We start from the raw sequence: 14416 nt of genomic DNA, 5'->3' as shown, positions 1-14416 counted from the left end.
GGGGCCGGGCTTGGTGGCACACGCCTTTAGTCCCAGCACTTGGGAGGCAGAGGCAGGCGGATCTCTGTGAGTTTGAGGCCAGCCTGGTCTACATAGTGAGTTCCATGACAGCTGGGGCTACTGGGAGACCCTGTTTCAAAAACACAAAAAAAAAATTTAAAGCACATTGACAATATATAGGATGAAGAGTTTTCACACACTCAATATAAGGCTTTTGAAAGCAGCTTTGCTGAGAGATGTGGAGAAGAGTAAAAAATTTTTCATCCCTGCCTTTTGTCTGAAGGACTCTGCCAATTGGAATTATATGTAGTGGAAGGTGGCAGTGTAGTTGGTGGCGGTATAAGCGATAGGCTATAGTAGTTATGGTATAAGCTGTAGGGTGTAGTAGTTATGGTGTAAGCTGTAGGCTGTAGTAGTTGGTGGTATAAGCTGTAGGCTGTAGTAGTTATGGTGTAAGCTGTAGGGTTTGTCAACTTTAGTATTTGACTTTGTAAACACTTTCAGCTTTGTAGTTTTTTAAAAACAAGTGACAAATAAAAAATTTTATTTAAATCAGCATGAGGGGAGAATCATAATAGTTTTAATAGTAAAAGTCTAAATGGTCAAGACTGAGTTCAAAAGACCTGGCAGACACTTCCCAAAGGACTGTGAATCTGGTATGAACAAGACGTGGCGTCCCGTTTTGGGGACAGCAGTGAGGAAAAGGAATAGCCATGAGCAGAGGCACACGCGACACCAGCTGGCCGGCTTTTCCCTTGGAACTGGGCCCTGTGTGTAGAGAAAGGCAGGAAATAGAACTGAGAGGCTGGGCCATTGTTGCCGGGACAGCGATTCAGTGTGGAGCTAGAATGGCAGAGGTGGGAAGCAGGGAGGTCCCTAGGATGTCTTCAGAGCCTGTCAGCCTGGGTCAGTTAGGGTTAGGAAGGAAGAGGCTCAGAGGACAGGTTCTCCAAGGGAACAACTTGGCAACCAGCTGCTGACCCCTGGATGAGGAAGGCAAAGTGTGAGGCAAGGGTGAAAGGGTTTAAACTGGATAACGAAACAGCCACGCCTCTCTGGAGCTGTTGGGGCAGGAGGGGACAGTGATCTGTTGGGCCCAGCATGTTCATTTCAATGTGCCAGTAGCTCTCAGCAGGTCATGACTAATCAGGCTCTAGAGAAGATCAAGGCTGGAAGCAAATTCAAGCTGGTGGCATCAAAATGATGGCTGGAGGATCAGGAGTTCATGAAATGCCATTGACCTACATAACTGCCCACAAAACATGGCTTGTTACTGGGGATTGGACCCCAGCCCTTGTAGATGCTACACTCGAACACCTACACAAAACTTCTGATTTCCAACTTGGAAAATAATCTTCAACCAATTCCATATTAATGCATAGCATGCACAATTTCTCCGTCTTCTGATATGTTATATTTTTAAAGCACTTTCATGTTTATTTAGCTATTATCATGGCCTCTGTCCCCATACCCATTTAATGACTCAAAACTGAAAGCATTAAAGTGACCTAGTCCCAACTACAGAGGCCGTCAGATGGTGGGTTTGAACGTTGAACCAGAACTTCTCTTTACTAGTTAGTTGCATTTTCTGTGCTAACACTGTAGCCTTTTTATTGAGGTAGAAGTATATGAAATATTAAAACTCAATTTCAAAAGGGAAAGGTTTGAAAAATCTGCCTTCACTGACCGCTGGCAGGTACTTTTCTAAGAAAAAAAAAAATTGTATCCCTAGGGAGTTAAAAGATGTTGCTTTCTCTTTGAAGAGCTGGCTAGCTTAGAGTTGAAAGGGAGAATTTTGTTATCTCCGATATGAAATAATTTAATGTTTTCTATTTTCTCTTCCATTTCCCCCGATTCCATAAAGACGTAGCCATAGCCGTGACATATAACCACGATGGGTCATACGACATGCAGGTAAGCTTCGTTGGTTCTGGTCTTTGACTATGGTAACTGTACTGAGGAGAATATCATGTGCTTTTATTTCAGAGCAGTTTGGGGAAACTATCCTCTGTATTGTTTCTAACTTGTTTACCCAGTTTAGCTGATTCCTTCGCTAATAAGGACTTGGCCTTTCAAAAGAAGACCCTTGAATCAACCTCTAGCAGGCTCCTCGGGTGTGCGCATACTCATCAAAGCAGCGGTTCTCGGATTTTCAGGCTTAAGAATCCTGTAAACTCTAAAAATTATTGAGAAGCCAGCCGTACAAAGAACTGCTGATAGTTACCATTTAGAAAACATAACAGGAAGTTTGGTGCGCAGCTCAGTAGCACAAGAACGCTCACAGTATCACTGCCATTCCTCAGTGGCTTTTTTTTTTTTTTTTTAGCTTTACTACCTACACTTTCTCTGTTTTTTGACAATTTCCTACATAAATACAGTTTATTGTGAGGACCTTCACATACACACCCATTACCCTCTCTTATCTCACTCCCTCTCTCTCTGAATCAATCCTTTTTCCCCCACAATTCCCTTCCTCTTTTCGTGATTTTTTTTTCTTTGTTTAATCCAAAGTTTAGTTAAGGTTGCTTTGCATAAACATGGATAAGGAACCATTTGCCGGTGCATAAGCAATTCACCAGTGGTTATACCACTGAAGAAAATGATACACCCTCCTCTAGCGACCATTAACTGCCAATAACTCCTTTGGAAGGTGGGGCCTCACAGTCCCACATCCATAGGCAGTGTTGAAAAGCCCATTCTTGTGCAGAGCTTGTGCTTGTCCTGCAGACACCCGTGTGTGGCCGACAATGTCTCATGACACTGCTTCTCATCCTCTGGCCTGTGCATTCTTCCTGCCTCCTCTTCCACAATGTTCCCTGGGCCTTGGACGGAGTGATAGAGATGTCCTGTTTGTGGCTGAGCACTCAACAGTGTTATTTTCAGCACACTGACCAGCTACAAGTCCCTGCATTAACCATCACCCATTGCAAAAAGGACCATCTCTCCCCAAGGTTCAGAGCAGCACTTAATTTATGGGCAAAAACATAAAAACTTAGAAGGCAGGCAGTTTGAAGGTATAAGTTTTGTTGTTTTTTTTGTCTTTTGAAGCTATAATGTTGTACCTGTTAAACAGGTATGTTCTCCTTTCCCTCGGTTCCTAAGAACCACTGTTCTATTTCCTCTCTGTGAGTTGGATACTCAAGGTACCTGATATAAGTGGTGCTGGTGCCAGCCGGCCAAGACGGACAGTACCTGAAAGGGGGAGTGAGGATTGAAAGAAAGAACAAGAGACAGAAAAGATACTTGGGAGGGCTGTATGTAGAGACTGCAGCCACGGTTTATTTCAGCTCCACCTTTTTACAGAAGAACTCAGTTAGTTTCAACAGCTGTTTTTCCCACCTGTATCTGAGGGTCAAGGAGCGGTCAAATACTTGTTTTGTGAGCTCCACCATATAAACACATTCCTCCTGATTTGGCAGATTAGGTACTGGTGTGCAAAACCACAAACTCAGTAAACAAGCCTGACACAGCTTATGTACATAATGGATTAATAGCTCCCGACAAAGTGGGACAGTTTAATATTTGTCCTTTTATGACCGGCGTATTTCACTTAACATAATGTTAAGTATCAGAATTTCCATTTTAGGGCAGATGATATTTCATATACCACATTTTCCTTATCCATTCATCTGTCAGTGAACACTTGGATTATTTCCAACTTTCAGCTATTAATAAGAACACTGCTAGCAACATGGGTGTACAGATATCTTTTCAAAACCCTGTTTCAATTTTTTGCGCGTGTATCCAAAAGTGGAATGGCTATATCATGGAGTAATTCTGGTCTTACTTTGTGATAAACTATTACACTGTTTTCTGTAGACGTTGCAGCATTTTGCATTCCCACGACCATTGCACAGGAGTTCCAGTTTCTCTACATCCTGGCCAGACTGCTTGTTCTTTTCTTTCTCTTTGGTTGTTTTTTAATAATAATCATCCTAATGATGGGGTAAGGTGTTAAGACTTTGATTTGTAAATGACTTAAAGATGTTGAGCATTTTTGTTGTATTTACTTGCCATTGGTGTATCTTCTTGGGAGAAATTCCTCTTCATGTTCCTGTCCTATCTGTATTTTAATCCCAGTTTTGTTGTTTCTGTTAAGCTGTAGGTAGAATGGAGAAAGCAGAAAAATCATACAAATACACATTATATTAGCTATCAGAAGTGGAGCATTCATACATGTCCAGTAGCTTCTGGAGAATGCTACTCCATACTCATGAGAGAATGAATGTTTTAAAAGGCAGATAATATCTTGGTCCTATAATTTGACTTTATAGACCCTCCACGTGGCTGTTGAAAAACCCAAGGAATTTAAGCAATACTCTACGAACCTCCAGGGTAAAGTTTCTGACAGCCCTACATTACAAGTCTGCTGGCAAAATGAAGTGCTAAAACAGTTGGGTTTTTATTTTTTAATATTTTATTTATTGTTTTTATTTTATATGTATGAGTGTTATACGTGCATGTAAGTAAATGCACCCATGTTGTGAAATGCCCATGGAGGACAGAAGAGGCTGTCGGATCCCCTGGAACTGGAGTTATGGACAATTGTTAGCTATCATGTGGGTGCTGGGATTCAAACCAGGGTCTTCTGCAAGAACAGTCAGTGTTCTTAACTCTTGAGCCATCTCTCCAGCCCAACAGTTGGGTTTCTAAATAATTTTTGTATGTATAGCAGGGGCATGTGTTACAGTCTGTGTGGAGGTTAGAGGACAGCTTCCAGGAGTGGGTTCTCTGCTTCCTCCATGTGAGCCCCAAAGATAAAACGCAGGTCCTTGGGTTTGTGGTAGGCACCTTTACCCTCTAGGCCCTCTTGCCTTACATTTTTAAAATGTAGGCACTCGGGTACAAGTTGAGGGAAGAGACTATCATTTTTAATATGAGCTAAAAGATTTCAAATTCTACAGAATGGATTTATCACAGTGTGTGTTAGATTTCCCAACACTTTGAGATTTGGTTGTTCTCTTTCTCCAGGTTTCAGAGCCCTGAAGCCCTGGGAAGTCTTCTTACCTGTAGTACATGAGAGCCATCTTCATAGTGATGCCCCTGGTTTGGGGACTTTTTCTTATTCGTTGGTGACTGGTAAATTGCCAACTTGTGCCCGTTGATTCATAGAACTAAGTGTGCTTTTGTGAATCTTTAGACTAAATTTTTCCATTCTGTTATACCCTGAGGATTTTACAGATTATTCAAATAGCTGTTTTTAGTAGATTACAAGGTAGAATAAAATGTCATATTTAATTTAAGCTAGTTGAGAACCAATGTACAAATAATGCCATGTGACCTACTTCACTTTAGCCTACACAGTATACCTGAAGAGTCGACATGGACTTCTAGACTAATGTGGTGGGAATTGAATCAAAAAACATAGAGACCTGGATGGATTTTCTAAGTGTGAGGGAAATCTCTTGGGTATAAATGCCAGAAAACACTCTTTAAAACAAAAAGGGTTTGTGTTAGTTTGCCGGCTCCTTTGAGACATGAGGTAAGAAATCTGTCCTTTGGCACAGCCTCTTAGAACAAGAAAATTGTGGTCAGTCTGCAGCTCATGTATCTTTTTTTTTTTTAATGTTTTGTTATTTTTATTTTATGTGTATGCGTGTATTGCCTGCATGTAGGTAAGTGCACCTGTGTCGTGCAATGCCCGAGGAGGACAGAAGAGGCTATTGGATTCCCTGGAACTGGAGTTATAGACAGTTGTTGCTGCCATGTGGGTGCTGGGATTCAAACCCGGGTCTTCTGCAAGAACCAGTGTTCTTAACCGTTGAGCCATCTTTCCAGCCCCCATATCTTCTTAAATTGTAACCAAAGCCCATGAGTTGGATCTTCATGTCGATAAGAAATACCCTCTAGTTCTAGTTTTTTTCTTTACTGACTTTGACACAGGAAATCTTCATTTAACTTAGGTACTCTTAATAACTGAGCCATCTCTCTAGCCCCTTGATTTTTCCTTTTTCTTTTTGTCTTATTGAGATAGGGTCTCTCTGTAACCCTAGCTGGTTTGGAACTCACAGAGATCCTACTGTCTCTGCCTCCAGAATGCTGGGATTAAAAGCAGGCATGCGCCACCACACCCGGCTTGATTTGGGTTTTTTTTTTTGTTTTTTTTTTTTTTTGGTCTTTTTGAGACAGGGTCTCCCTGTAGCCCCAGCTGTCCTGGAACTCACTATGTAGACCAGGCTGGCCTTGAACTCACAGAGATCCACCTGTCTCTGCCTCCCGAGTGCTGGGATTAAAGGCGTGCACCATCATGCCCGGCTTGATTTGTATTTTTATTTAACTATTTTATTACTATCCTTTCCATCCTTAAATGCACGTTTATCTTTGGCATTATGCTGATAGGGTAGCTTATATCATTTTTTAAATTTAATTATCTTACTGCTATTTGTATCTAAATTATTTTGATTAGGAATCTTTTTAAAATACTTTGTTATTTTTATTTTATGTGTATGAATGTATTGCCTGCATGTGCATAAGTGCACCCGTGTTGTGCAATACCCAAGGAGGTCAGAGGACGGGGTCCAATCCCCTGGAATTGGAGTTACAGTTGTTGCCTGACATGTGGGTGTTGGGAATTGAACTCGGGCTCTCTGCAGGAGCAGCCAGTACTCCTAACTGCTGAGCCATCTCTCCAGCCCCTGGAGTCTGTTTTGTTTATGTGTGTGTGTGTGTGTGTGTGTGTGTGTGTGTGTGTGTGTATGCCTCCATGAGTATATGTTTATCACATGTATGCAGGAGCCCAGGACAGATAGAAGATGGTGTTGGATCTCCTGGAACTAAAACTACAGGCAGTTGTGAGCTGCCATGTGAATTCTGGGAACTGAACCTGGGTCCTATGTAAGAGCATTAGTGCTTTTAGCCATCTCTCTAACTCTTGGTTAAGAATCTTGGCCGGGAGATTCTTACATGATTTCTTAAAAATATATTTTATGTTAACTTTGAAACTGCTAATGATATCAACATTCGTATTTATTCTATGTGGTTGTTTATTTTAAAGACTTTTATGTTTTTCAGATTGGAGACAAGACCTTTCGAGTCCTTGGTGATCTTTCCAGTGAGGGAGGCTGTACTTACCTGAAGTCTTCTGTCAATGGAGTATCCAGTAAAGTCAAGCTGGTTATCCTCAACAACACCATCTACCTGTTTTCCATGGTGATGTCTCAGGCTCTCACTCTTTGTTTTGGTTTGGTTTGGTTTGGTTTTGATGAGGTCTTTATCTGTAGCCCAAGCTGTTCTAGAATTCATGGCAATCTTCCTGCCTTGGCCTCCTGAGTGCTAGGTTTATAGGTGTAGGCTACCATGTCTGGCTCTGATATCCATCTTGAAATTTGAGAAGGAATTGCTTGACTGCAGCATTATTATGCCAACGTCATACTCACCTGAACAGACTGACTCTTAAGTTTTTAAGAGCTGGCCCGAACTTGGAAGATACTGGTGCCCCTAGCTATCTGTTAAAACCCTCTGTCTCTGAGAACTGTGCTGATGGATCTCTCTTGTCCCCTCAACTTGTATAGATGAAGCTGTCTTTATCTGCACCCCATGCCAATGGAACTGACTCTGAAACCCTGTTTCTCCCACTGATATGTGTCCCATCCTGTGCGCTGCCCCCTGCAAAACAAATCAGGCCACACCACTTACTCAAAATGGTTTCTGCAGCTTCACTGCAGAAATACAAATTCAAGTTGAGCTCCATCTTTACTCCTCACAGACCATCTGGTCTTTTCATCCCTAGTTCACTTTCATCTAAAGTCACCATCCTTCCCAGCCTCCACTGTGTCCAGTGGGTAGGTGCACTGCTTTGCATCACTTTGATATGTTAATTCTCAGGCATACTCACATTCATCCATTTCTTTTTGTCTTTTTGTTACAGTCTCTTTGTAGCCCCAGCCAGCCTGGAACTCGCCATGTAAACTAGACTGGCCTCCATCAATATGCCTGCCTCTGCCTCCCTGATACTGGGAGTAACCTGGATCATTCATTATCCTTACGGGTGAAGTAGCAAACTGAGGTTGCCAAGGAGATGCTCCCTCTTCAGACCCAAGAGCCTGCGCCTGGTTTTTTGGGGGGTTCATTAAAAGTTATTAGTCCAGATCATGTCCATTAATAAAGGTCAGACCTACACTTGACCGGAGGCATTTCACCGAAAGAGAAATGAGAGGGGCCCACTCCCTTCCACCACTAGGAACATGTTTCTTTCCGTATTTCTTTGTCACAGTCCTACCTTCTCTAGTCTCTGTTTACATGTTTTGTACCCACAGATTCTCATTATTAGATACAACCATTTTCTTTGGATTTGGAATTGAAGCTTACACTCTCCTGGTTAGAGTCCGTCCTCTCAGTGCTGGCATTCTCTCAGGATCCTAATATCTGCCCACTTTCCCCAGACTCATTCCCCTGACATTCAGAATCCTGGGGATTGGGGAGGTGGTGACCACTGGGAAAGGAGTCTGGGAACCCGATGCTCCTGAGGGAGGGAGGGGGCAGTAGAGAGGTAAATGAGATGAATGGTGATGACTTGGCAGTCGGAGACGAGCCAAGTCACACTTGGCCTTGCTCTGGTTCAGAGCCCAGTAACCAAAGAGTCCTCAGCCTCCAGCCTGGGCCAAGGAAGAGCGGACTGTTCATCAGATATGCTGTAGCCTGTAGAGTCTTCACACATGGGGAAGCTGTCTTTATAATAAGGTGGCTTTAGTATGCTAGTAATTAAACTGTGCATAAAGTCAGGATGATCCAACTTTCCCAGGTGCTCCTTTCAGTAGCCAGCAATACTGTAACAGTGCCATGCTAGAGGCAGGACATGGGGTGATAAACAGCTCTGGAAGGTGAAGCTTCCCTGGCTTACATCCTGACCCTGCCACTTAGTGTCTGTGTGACTTCATACAGTTATACTTTCTGGGCTTCGGTTCTGCCACCCAGAAAACAGAAATAGAAAGCATACCTACTTTATAGAATTGTTACAACTTAATGGACTTAAATGTATGTAAGTGTAAAGTTCCTGGCATAGATTTAAGCACTCCATAGTAGAGATGCTACTAAAAATCACTTCCAGATAGAGACCACCATGTCACTTACAATCCTGTCCCTTAATTCTTAATTGCTGGTGAGGCATCCATAGACTACCCTTGTATTGTGGGAGACTAGACTGCAAGAGGTGTTTTTAACCATTAAGCTGTATTAGAACCCTGTCAGTGATGACTAATAGTTAATAGCTTAAAAATTATCAGTAGCTCAGGTATATAAGTGAATATAAAATGATGAGATCTTGATTCCATTTTCTCTGTTTTTGTTCAGGATGGCAGTGTTGAAGTTAACATTCCAGTACCCAGGTACTTGTCTCCAGTAAGATCAGGAGCTCAGGGCGGCATGATCGCACCTATGACTGGAACCATTGAAAAGGTAATCACGAGACAGCTATAGATGGACGCCAGGAAGGACTACAGCAAACGTCTCTGTGGAGCTTTGTCATGTGTCTTTTTCCCTTTCTAAGTTTTGCTCCATGGAAAGCATTTGCCTCAAGAAAGCAGGATCTTTTACAGATTGAAGTTAGTATTTCAATCTTCAGTGTAAATGTCTATGTACCTAATTTATGATAATGATCACTGGGTTATTTTGGTTTGGTTTGGTTTTGGGGTTTTGTTTTGTGTGTGCCTGGGGCAGGGGGTTGGGGGGGTGGGATGTGCCTGAGTTCAAACTTGAAGGAAAGGAGGGAGGGAGGGAAGGAGGGAAGCAGACAGTAAGTCTGCTGTTTCCCAAGCAGTCTTCCGTTCCTAGGCTGAAGGAAGTGATCCTCCTGTTTGACCCTCCAAGGTCCATGTTACCATACCTAATTCAAACTGTATTTTGTGGATTAAAATAGTGTTCACCAAACATTATCTAAAAAGGCATTTTTTAATGTTAAATTTAACAATGTTGTCATTAAATAATGGCATAATTGTATCTGTGTTAAATTTGAAAGGCTAGTATTGGGGGGACATTGTTGTTTGAGGGGAGGAAGGCTGGAGGAAAAGCTGTTTGTTTTTGAGACAGGGTTTCACTATGTAGCCCAGGCTAACCTTGGGTTTATAGCAATCCCCTTGCCCCTGTCCTCCAAGTGCTGAGATTATAAGCATACACCACCATGCCTGGCAAAACACATGGTTTGATATGGACTACAGGATATATTCAGTTGATGTTTGTTACTGTCTTAGTCCATGTGGGCTACTAGAACAGAATTCCATAGACTGAGAGCTTGTAAACCATAGAAATTGGTTTTTCATAGTTCTGGAGGCTAGAAAACTCCAGAACAAAGCACCAGCAGATTTTGCACCTGGTAAGAAAAGAGTCTGCTCCCTGTATCACGACTGAGCACACTGTCTTCTCCCAGTGTTCTCTCAAGGCAGAAGGGGCACAGGACCTCTCTTGGGCCTTCTCTATTACAGTACAGATCCCTGGTGACTAAATCACCTCTATCTCCAGATACTGTCACCTTCAGAAGTAATTATTTTAACATTAATTTCAGCAGGACAGAGACATTCAGATAGTAGCACAGCTGATCTAACTTCCCTGGCACTACGTTGCTGATCTCCTTTTATATAAAGTACAAGAGAATCTTCCTAATACATTGTCATAGTACATTAAGTGGGCTAGAGGTGTGGCTTGATGATAACTTAACATAGATGAGGTCCTGAGTTTAATCATTGGCACTGCAAAATAAAAAGTAAAAATCAGCTGTATATTCTTGGAACCCATTTTTAAAAAGAAGAAAATAACTATTTAATCACACACTGTTCTCTTTGTGAGCTGATATACCAGATCTGCCTTTAGCTTGGTCAGTCTGTTCGTACCAGCCTCTCACAACTAGGGTGCCTGCATAGTGCATAATTCTTAAGTCTAAAGATAGGCATTTCCCATAACTGCCCCTAACTATGCATTGGCTTCTTGAGGCTTTACTAAAGCGTTACCAAAGGTTGGGTGACCCCTATAGCTCTCAAGGATGCTTCTTGCTTTTCACAGTTCTGACTCCACACAATGACTGAGACTCTACTGGTGATAGTCTCAGAAATGCTTTGGTAATTGTGTTAATCAAGTGACTCTTGTACTATATCAGCTCATTTATACTTGTAAAAACAAACATGAAAATATTTTGGAGTTGCTAATTGTTTAGTTCTCACAAGAGTTGTTTACACACTTACTACATAAGCCCTGCCGACTTGAAACTCTATCCTAGGCAACTCAAACTAGAAAATCAGTCCTTCCCTGTTGGAGATGTGTCCTGATTATACATTCATGAAAATTAAACCAGAAAGGTATCAAGGTATGTGAAATATGCTCATCTGATTCAAGCACAGCTAGGTGATTGGAGTAGGGGACTAAGCATCCCAGCCATAAACACACAGCAGTGCAGCACTGGATGATCTAGCAGTCTCCAGTTTCCCTGGTACTGCTGTCTTTGGTAAATGACACAGCCACACAGGCATGTGTGAAGGACCTGTATTTTAACACACTACTCAATCTCTAGGTGTTTGTGAAGGCTGGAGACAAAGTGAAGGCCGGAGACTCTCTGATGGTTATGATTGCCATGAAGATGGAGGTACGTGAAAGCACAAGTTCAGTTGCCACGTTGCCTTGGGAAGAGTCAGGCCTAGTTATTCTTCACTTTATTTCATGGGTTAATACTATTTTCAATATTACAGGCCATGAACTGGCCAAGCATTAATTGAAAGAAGCTGAAACAAACTGTGCTTTTGGTAAATACATTTTAATTTTGTGAAATCATACCTGTTATTCTGAAATTAATGAAAATATCAGAAATATCTCAATCAAATGCTAACTGTTGCTATTTTGTAAGGCTGAACTTAGGATGACAGACATTACATTGTAGGCCAGTACCCGGACAAGTTGAATTCAGATCTTCGTAAGTAAGGCCCACAGATCAATACTTTTGTTGCTATGAAATGCTGGGATTGAACCTGGGGCCTTGTGTAGACTAGGAAGGCACTCTCCCACTGAGCTGCACCCTTAGTCCCAGCACTTCTTAAAAGCTTCCCAGATGAGAGTCTGTTGTGAAACCAAGCTAAGTCTTTTCATTACACCAGAGCTTCCCAATTGTGCCCTCGAATGGGTTACCACTTAGTCTAAGTAGTGATTCCTCTCAATTATAAAAGTATTACCACTTTCTCTTTGGACTTTGGAGATGTGTATAAACAAACAAACAAGCTGTATAAATAAATAAGGTACCGGGAAACTACAGAGCATCCAAAGTCTTGGCTGTATCCCTCCCTTTGGTCTGGCTCATGTGTGCCTGGCCCTCACTGACACCACCACCAATCTTGTGTCTCCTGTCCCTGCAGCATACCATAAAAGCTCCAAAAGATGGCACAGTAAAAAAGGTGTTCTTCAAAGAAGGGTCCCAGGCCAACAGACACGCGGCGTTAGTGGAATTTGAGAAGGAAGAATCTGAGAAATTAGGATCCGAATGAACTGTCCATCAAAGAGGTGGCCACGTGCACAGTATCTTGGATGAGTAGAGCAGGCACCTCCGCATCTCTAAGGGATCTCACTCACACAGAGGAATTTCATTAAGTAAACGATGGTGTGGTTGACCACGTGCACAGTATCTTGGATGAGTAGAGCAGGCACCTCCGCATCTCTAAGGGATCTCACTCACACAGAGGAATTTCATTAAGTAAACGATGGTGTGGTTGACCACGTGCACAGTATCTTGGATGAGTAGAGCAGGCACCTCCGCATCTCTAAGGGATCTCACTCACACAGAGGAATTTCATTAAGTAAACGATGGTGTGGTTGACCACGTGCACAGTATCTTGGATGAGTAGAGCAGGCACCTCCGCATCTCTAAGGGATCTCACTCACACAGAGGAATTTCATTAAGTAAACGATGGTGTGGTTGACCACGTGCACAGTATCTTGGATGAGTAGAGCAGGCACCTCCGCATCTCTAAGGGATCTCACTCACACAGAGGAATTTCATTAAGTAAACGATGGTGTGGTTGACCACGTGCACAGTATCTTGGATGAGTAGAGCAGGCACCTCCGCATCTCTAAGGGATCTCACTCACACAGAGGAATTTCATTAAGTAAACGATGGTGTGGTTGACCACGTGCACAGTATCTTGGATGAGTAGAGCAGGCACCTCCGCATCTCTAAGGGATCTCACACAGAGGACTTTTATTAAATAAATGATGATGTGATTGTGCCTAAAACCTTTTAGTATTTACAAATCATGACCTTGGGTCACAAGGTCATTATCTTTTCACACTAATAAAATTGAATTGTACTTTTTATTTGGAAGCTTATGTTTGTTTCTGTCTCAAATTTTATACATTATATTCCTTTAGAAAGGGATGGAGTAGGCAACTTGATCAAGAGTGGTTTAATAGAAATGGTCATGTGAAGGAATTATTTTTCAGTTAGAATCATGATGAAAATAGTAACATATTTCAGAGGCAGATGTAAAAAAGCCAAACTCAACCAAGAGTAACTTAATTAGGTAGCTTAAAGAGTAGATGTTGCTTGTTTATAGTTTTTGTGTTTAGAAAGTTTGTCTCTAGATACCTCTGCCTTTATGGCACTGTACTTGCTAAGTGTGAATTTAAAAAGTGTATCATCCTAGAACATCATTTATTAATCCTTAATGTGGATATGTTTGAAAAACATAATTTTAAACAAAGAATGGATAAGAGCCAGGGAGATGGCTCAGCAGTTACAGCACCAGCACACAGTCAGGAGAACTAGAGTTTGAATTTCCAGAACCATGAAAATGCCAGGTAAGCGTGGTGACTCACCTGTAACTCCAGCCTCAGAAGGCATACAGGATCCCTGCAGAGCTGGCTGTGAGCCTAGTCATATGGGTGAAAGACCCTGCCCCACACACGGTAGAAGAGCTATGGAAAAATCTTTGCTTCGTTTCCTTCCTTGTGTCTAGGTTTTAGGTTACAACCAGTATATAATCCTTGGTATTTTCATGTATTTATTAAAATGCTAAATAGCAGTTGAAATGTGTTCCTGCCCATCACATAAGACTAGGTTAATGTGCACAAGACAAAGAAATTCAAAGATAGTCTCCACACTTTAAGATGCTTTATGATTTAATTGGGAAATTACAATGTAATCATGTCAAAAGTTTCCAGAACTTGTGACCGGGATGCCGAGGAAGGAGTTGCAAAGGCAAAGTGGTGACGGGGTACCAAGTGGAATCTGAAATGCTGAGTCTCAGATGACCCTGGTTACGTGGTCTTGTTAGACTGTGTACTTCTCCAACAAGGTAACAGGGAGCACTCTCTCCTGGGTGTGTACAGAGGTGAAGACTGCCCTGACTGGTTTGGAAGTAGTCTGTTTTAGGGGCTGGAGTAAATGAGAGTTTTGTGGCAGCTGTGACAAAGGTAGAGTTCATGAAGGATAACCTAGGGACAGGATGTA

At 42.1% G+C, this 14416-nt stretch overlaps 1 protein-coding gene across 3 annotated transcripts in view; it reads left to right on the top strand.

Moving 5' to 3' along the window:
- Positions 1-13281, top strand: part of Mccc1 (methylcrotonoyl-CoA carboxylase 1) — a 49417-nt gene extending 36136 nt beyond the window's left edge. For 2 of the 3 annotated variants that reach the window (XM_008835397.3, XM_008835398.3), the window contains 5 exons: positions 1865-1914; positions 7012-7149; positions 9289-9393; positions 11495-11566; positions 12327-13281. In XM_008835397.3, coding sequence (XP_008833619.1) covers positions 1865-1914; positions 7012-7149; positions 9289-9393; positions 11495-11566; positions 12327-12455 — 494 coding nt within the window. In that variant the 3' untranslated portion in view covers positions 12456-13281. The remainder of the gene's footprint in view (positions 1-1864; positions 1915-7011; positions 7150-9288; positions 9394-11494; positions 11567-12326) is intronic. The other variant, XM_017798743.2, reaches the window with a different exon arrangement.
- The last annotated feature ends 1135 nt before the right edge of the window (positions 13282-14416 follow it).

This window comes from Nannospalax galili, unplaced genomic scaffold (genome assembly GCF_000622305.1).
Source record: "Nannospalax galili isolate Female #2095 unplaced genomic scaffold, S.galili_v1.0 scaffold557, whole genome shotgun sequence".
NCBI lineage: Eukaryota > Metazoa > Chordata > Mammalia > Rodentia > Spalacidae > Nannospalax > Nannospalax galili.
This window is presented reverse-complemented; position numbering and strand designations above follow the sequence as displayed.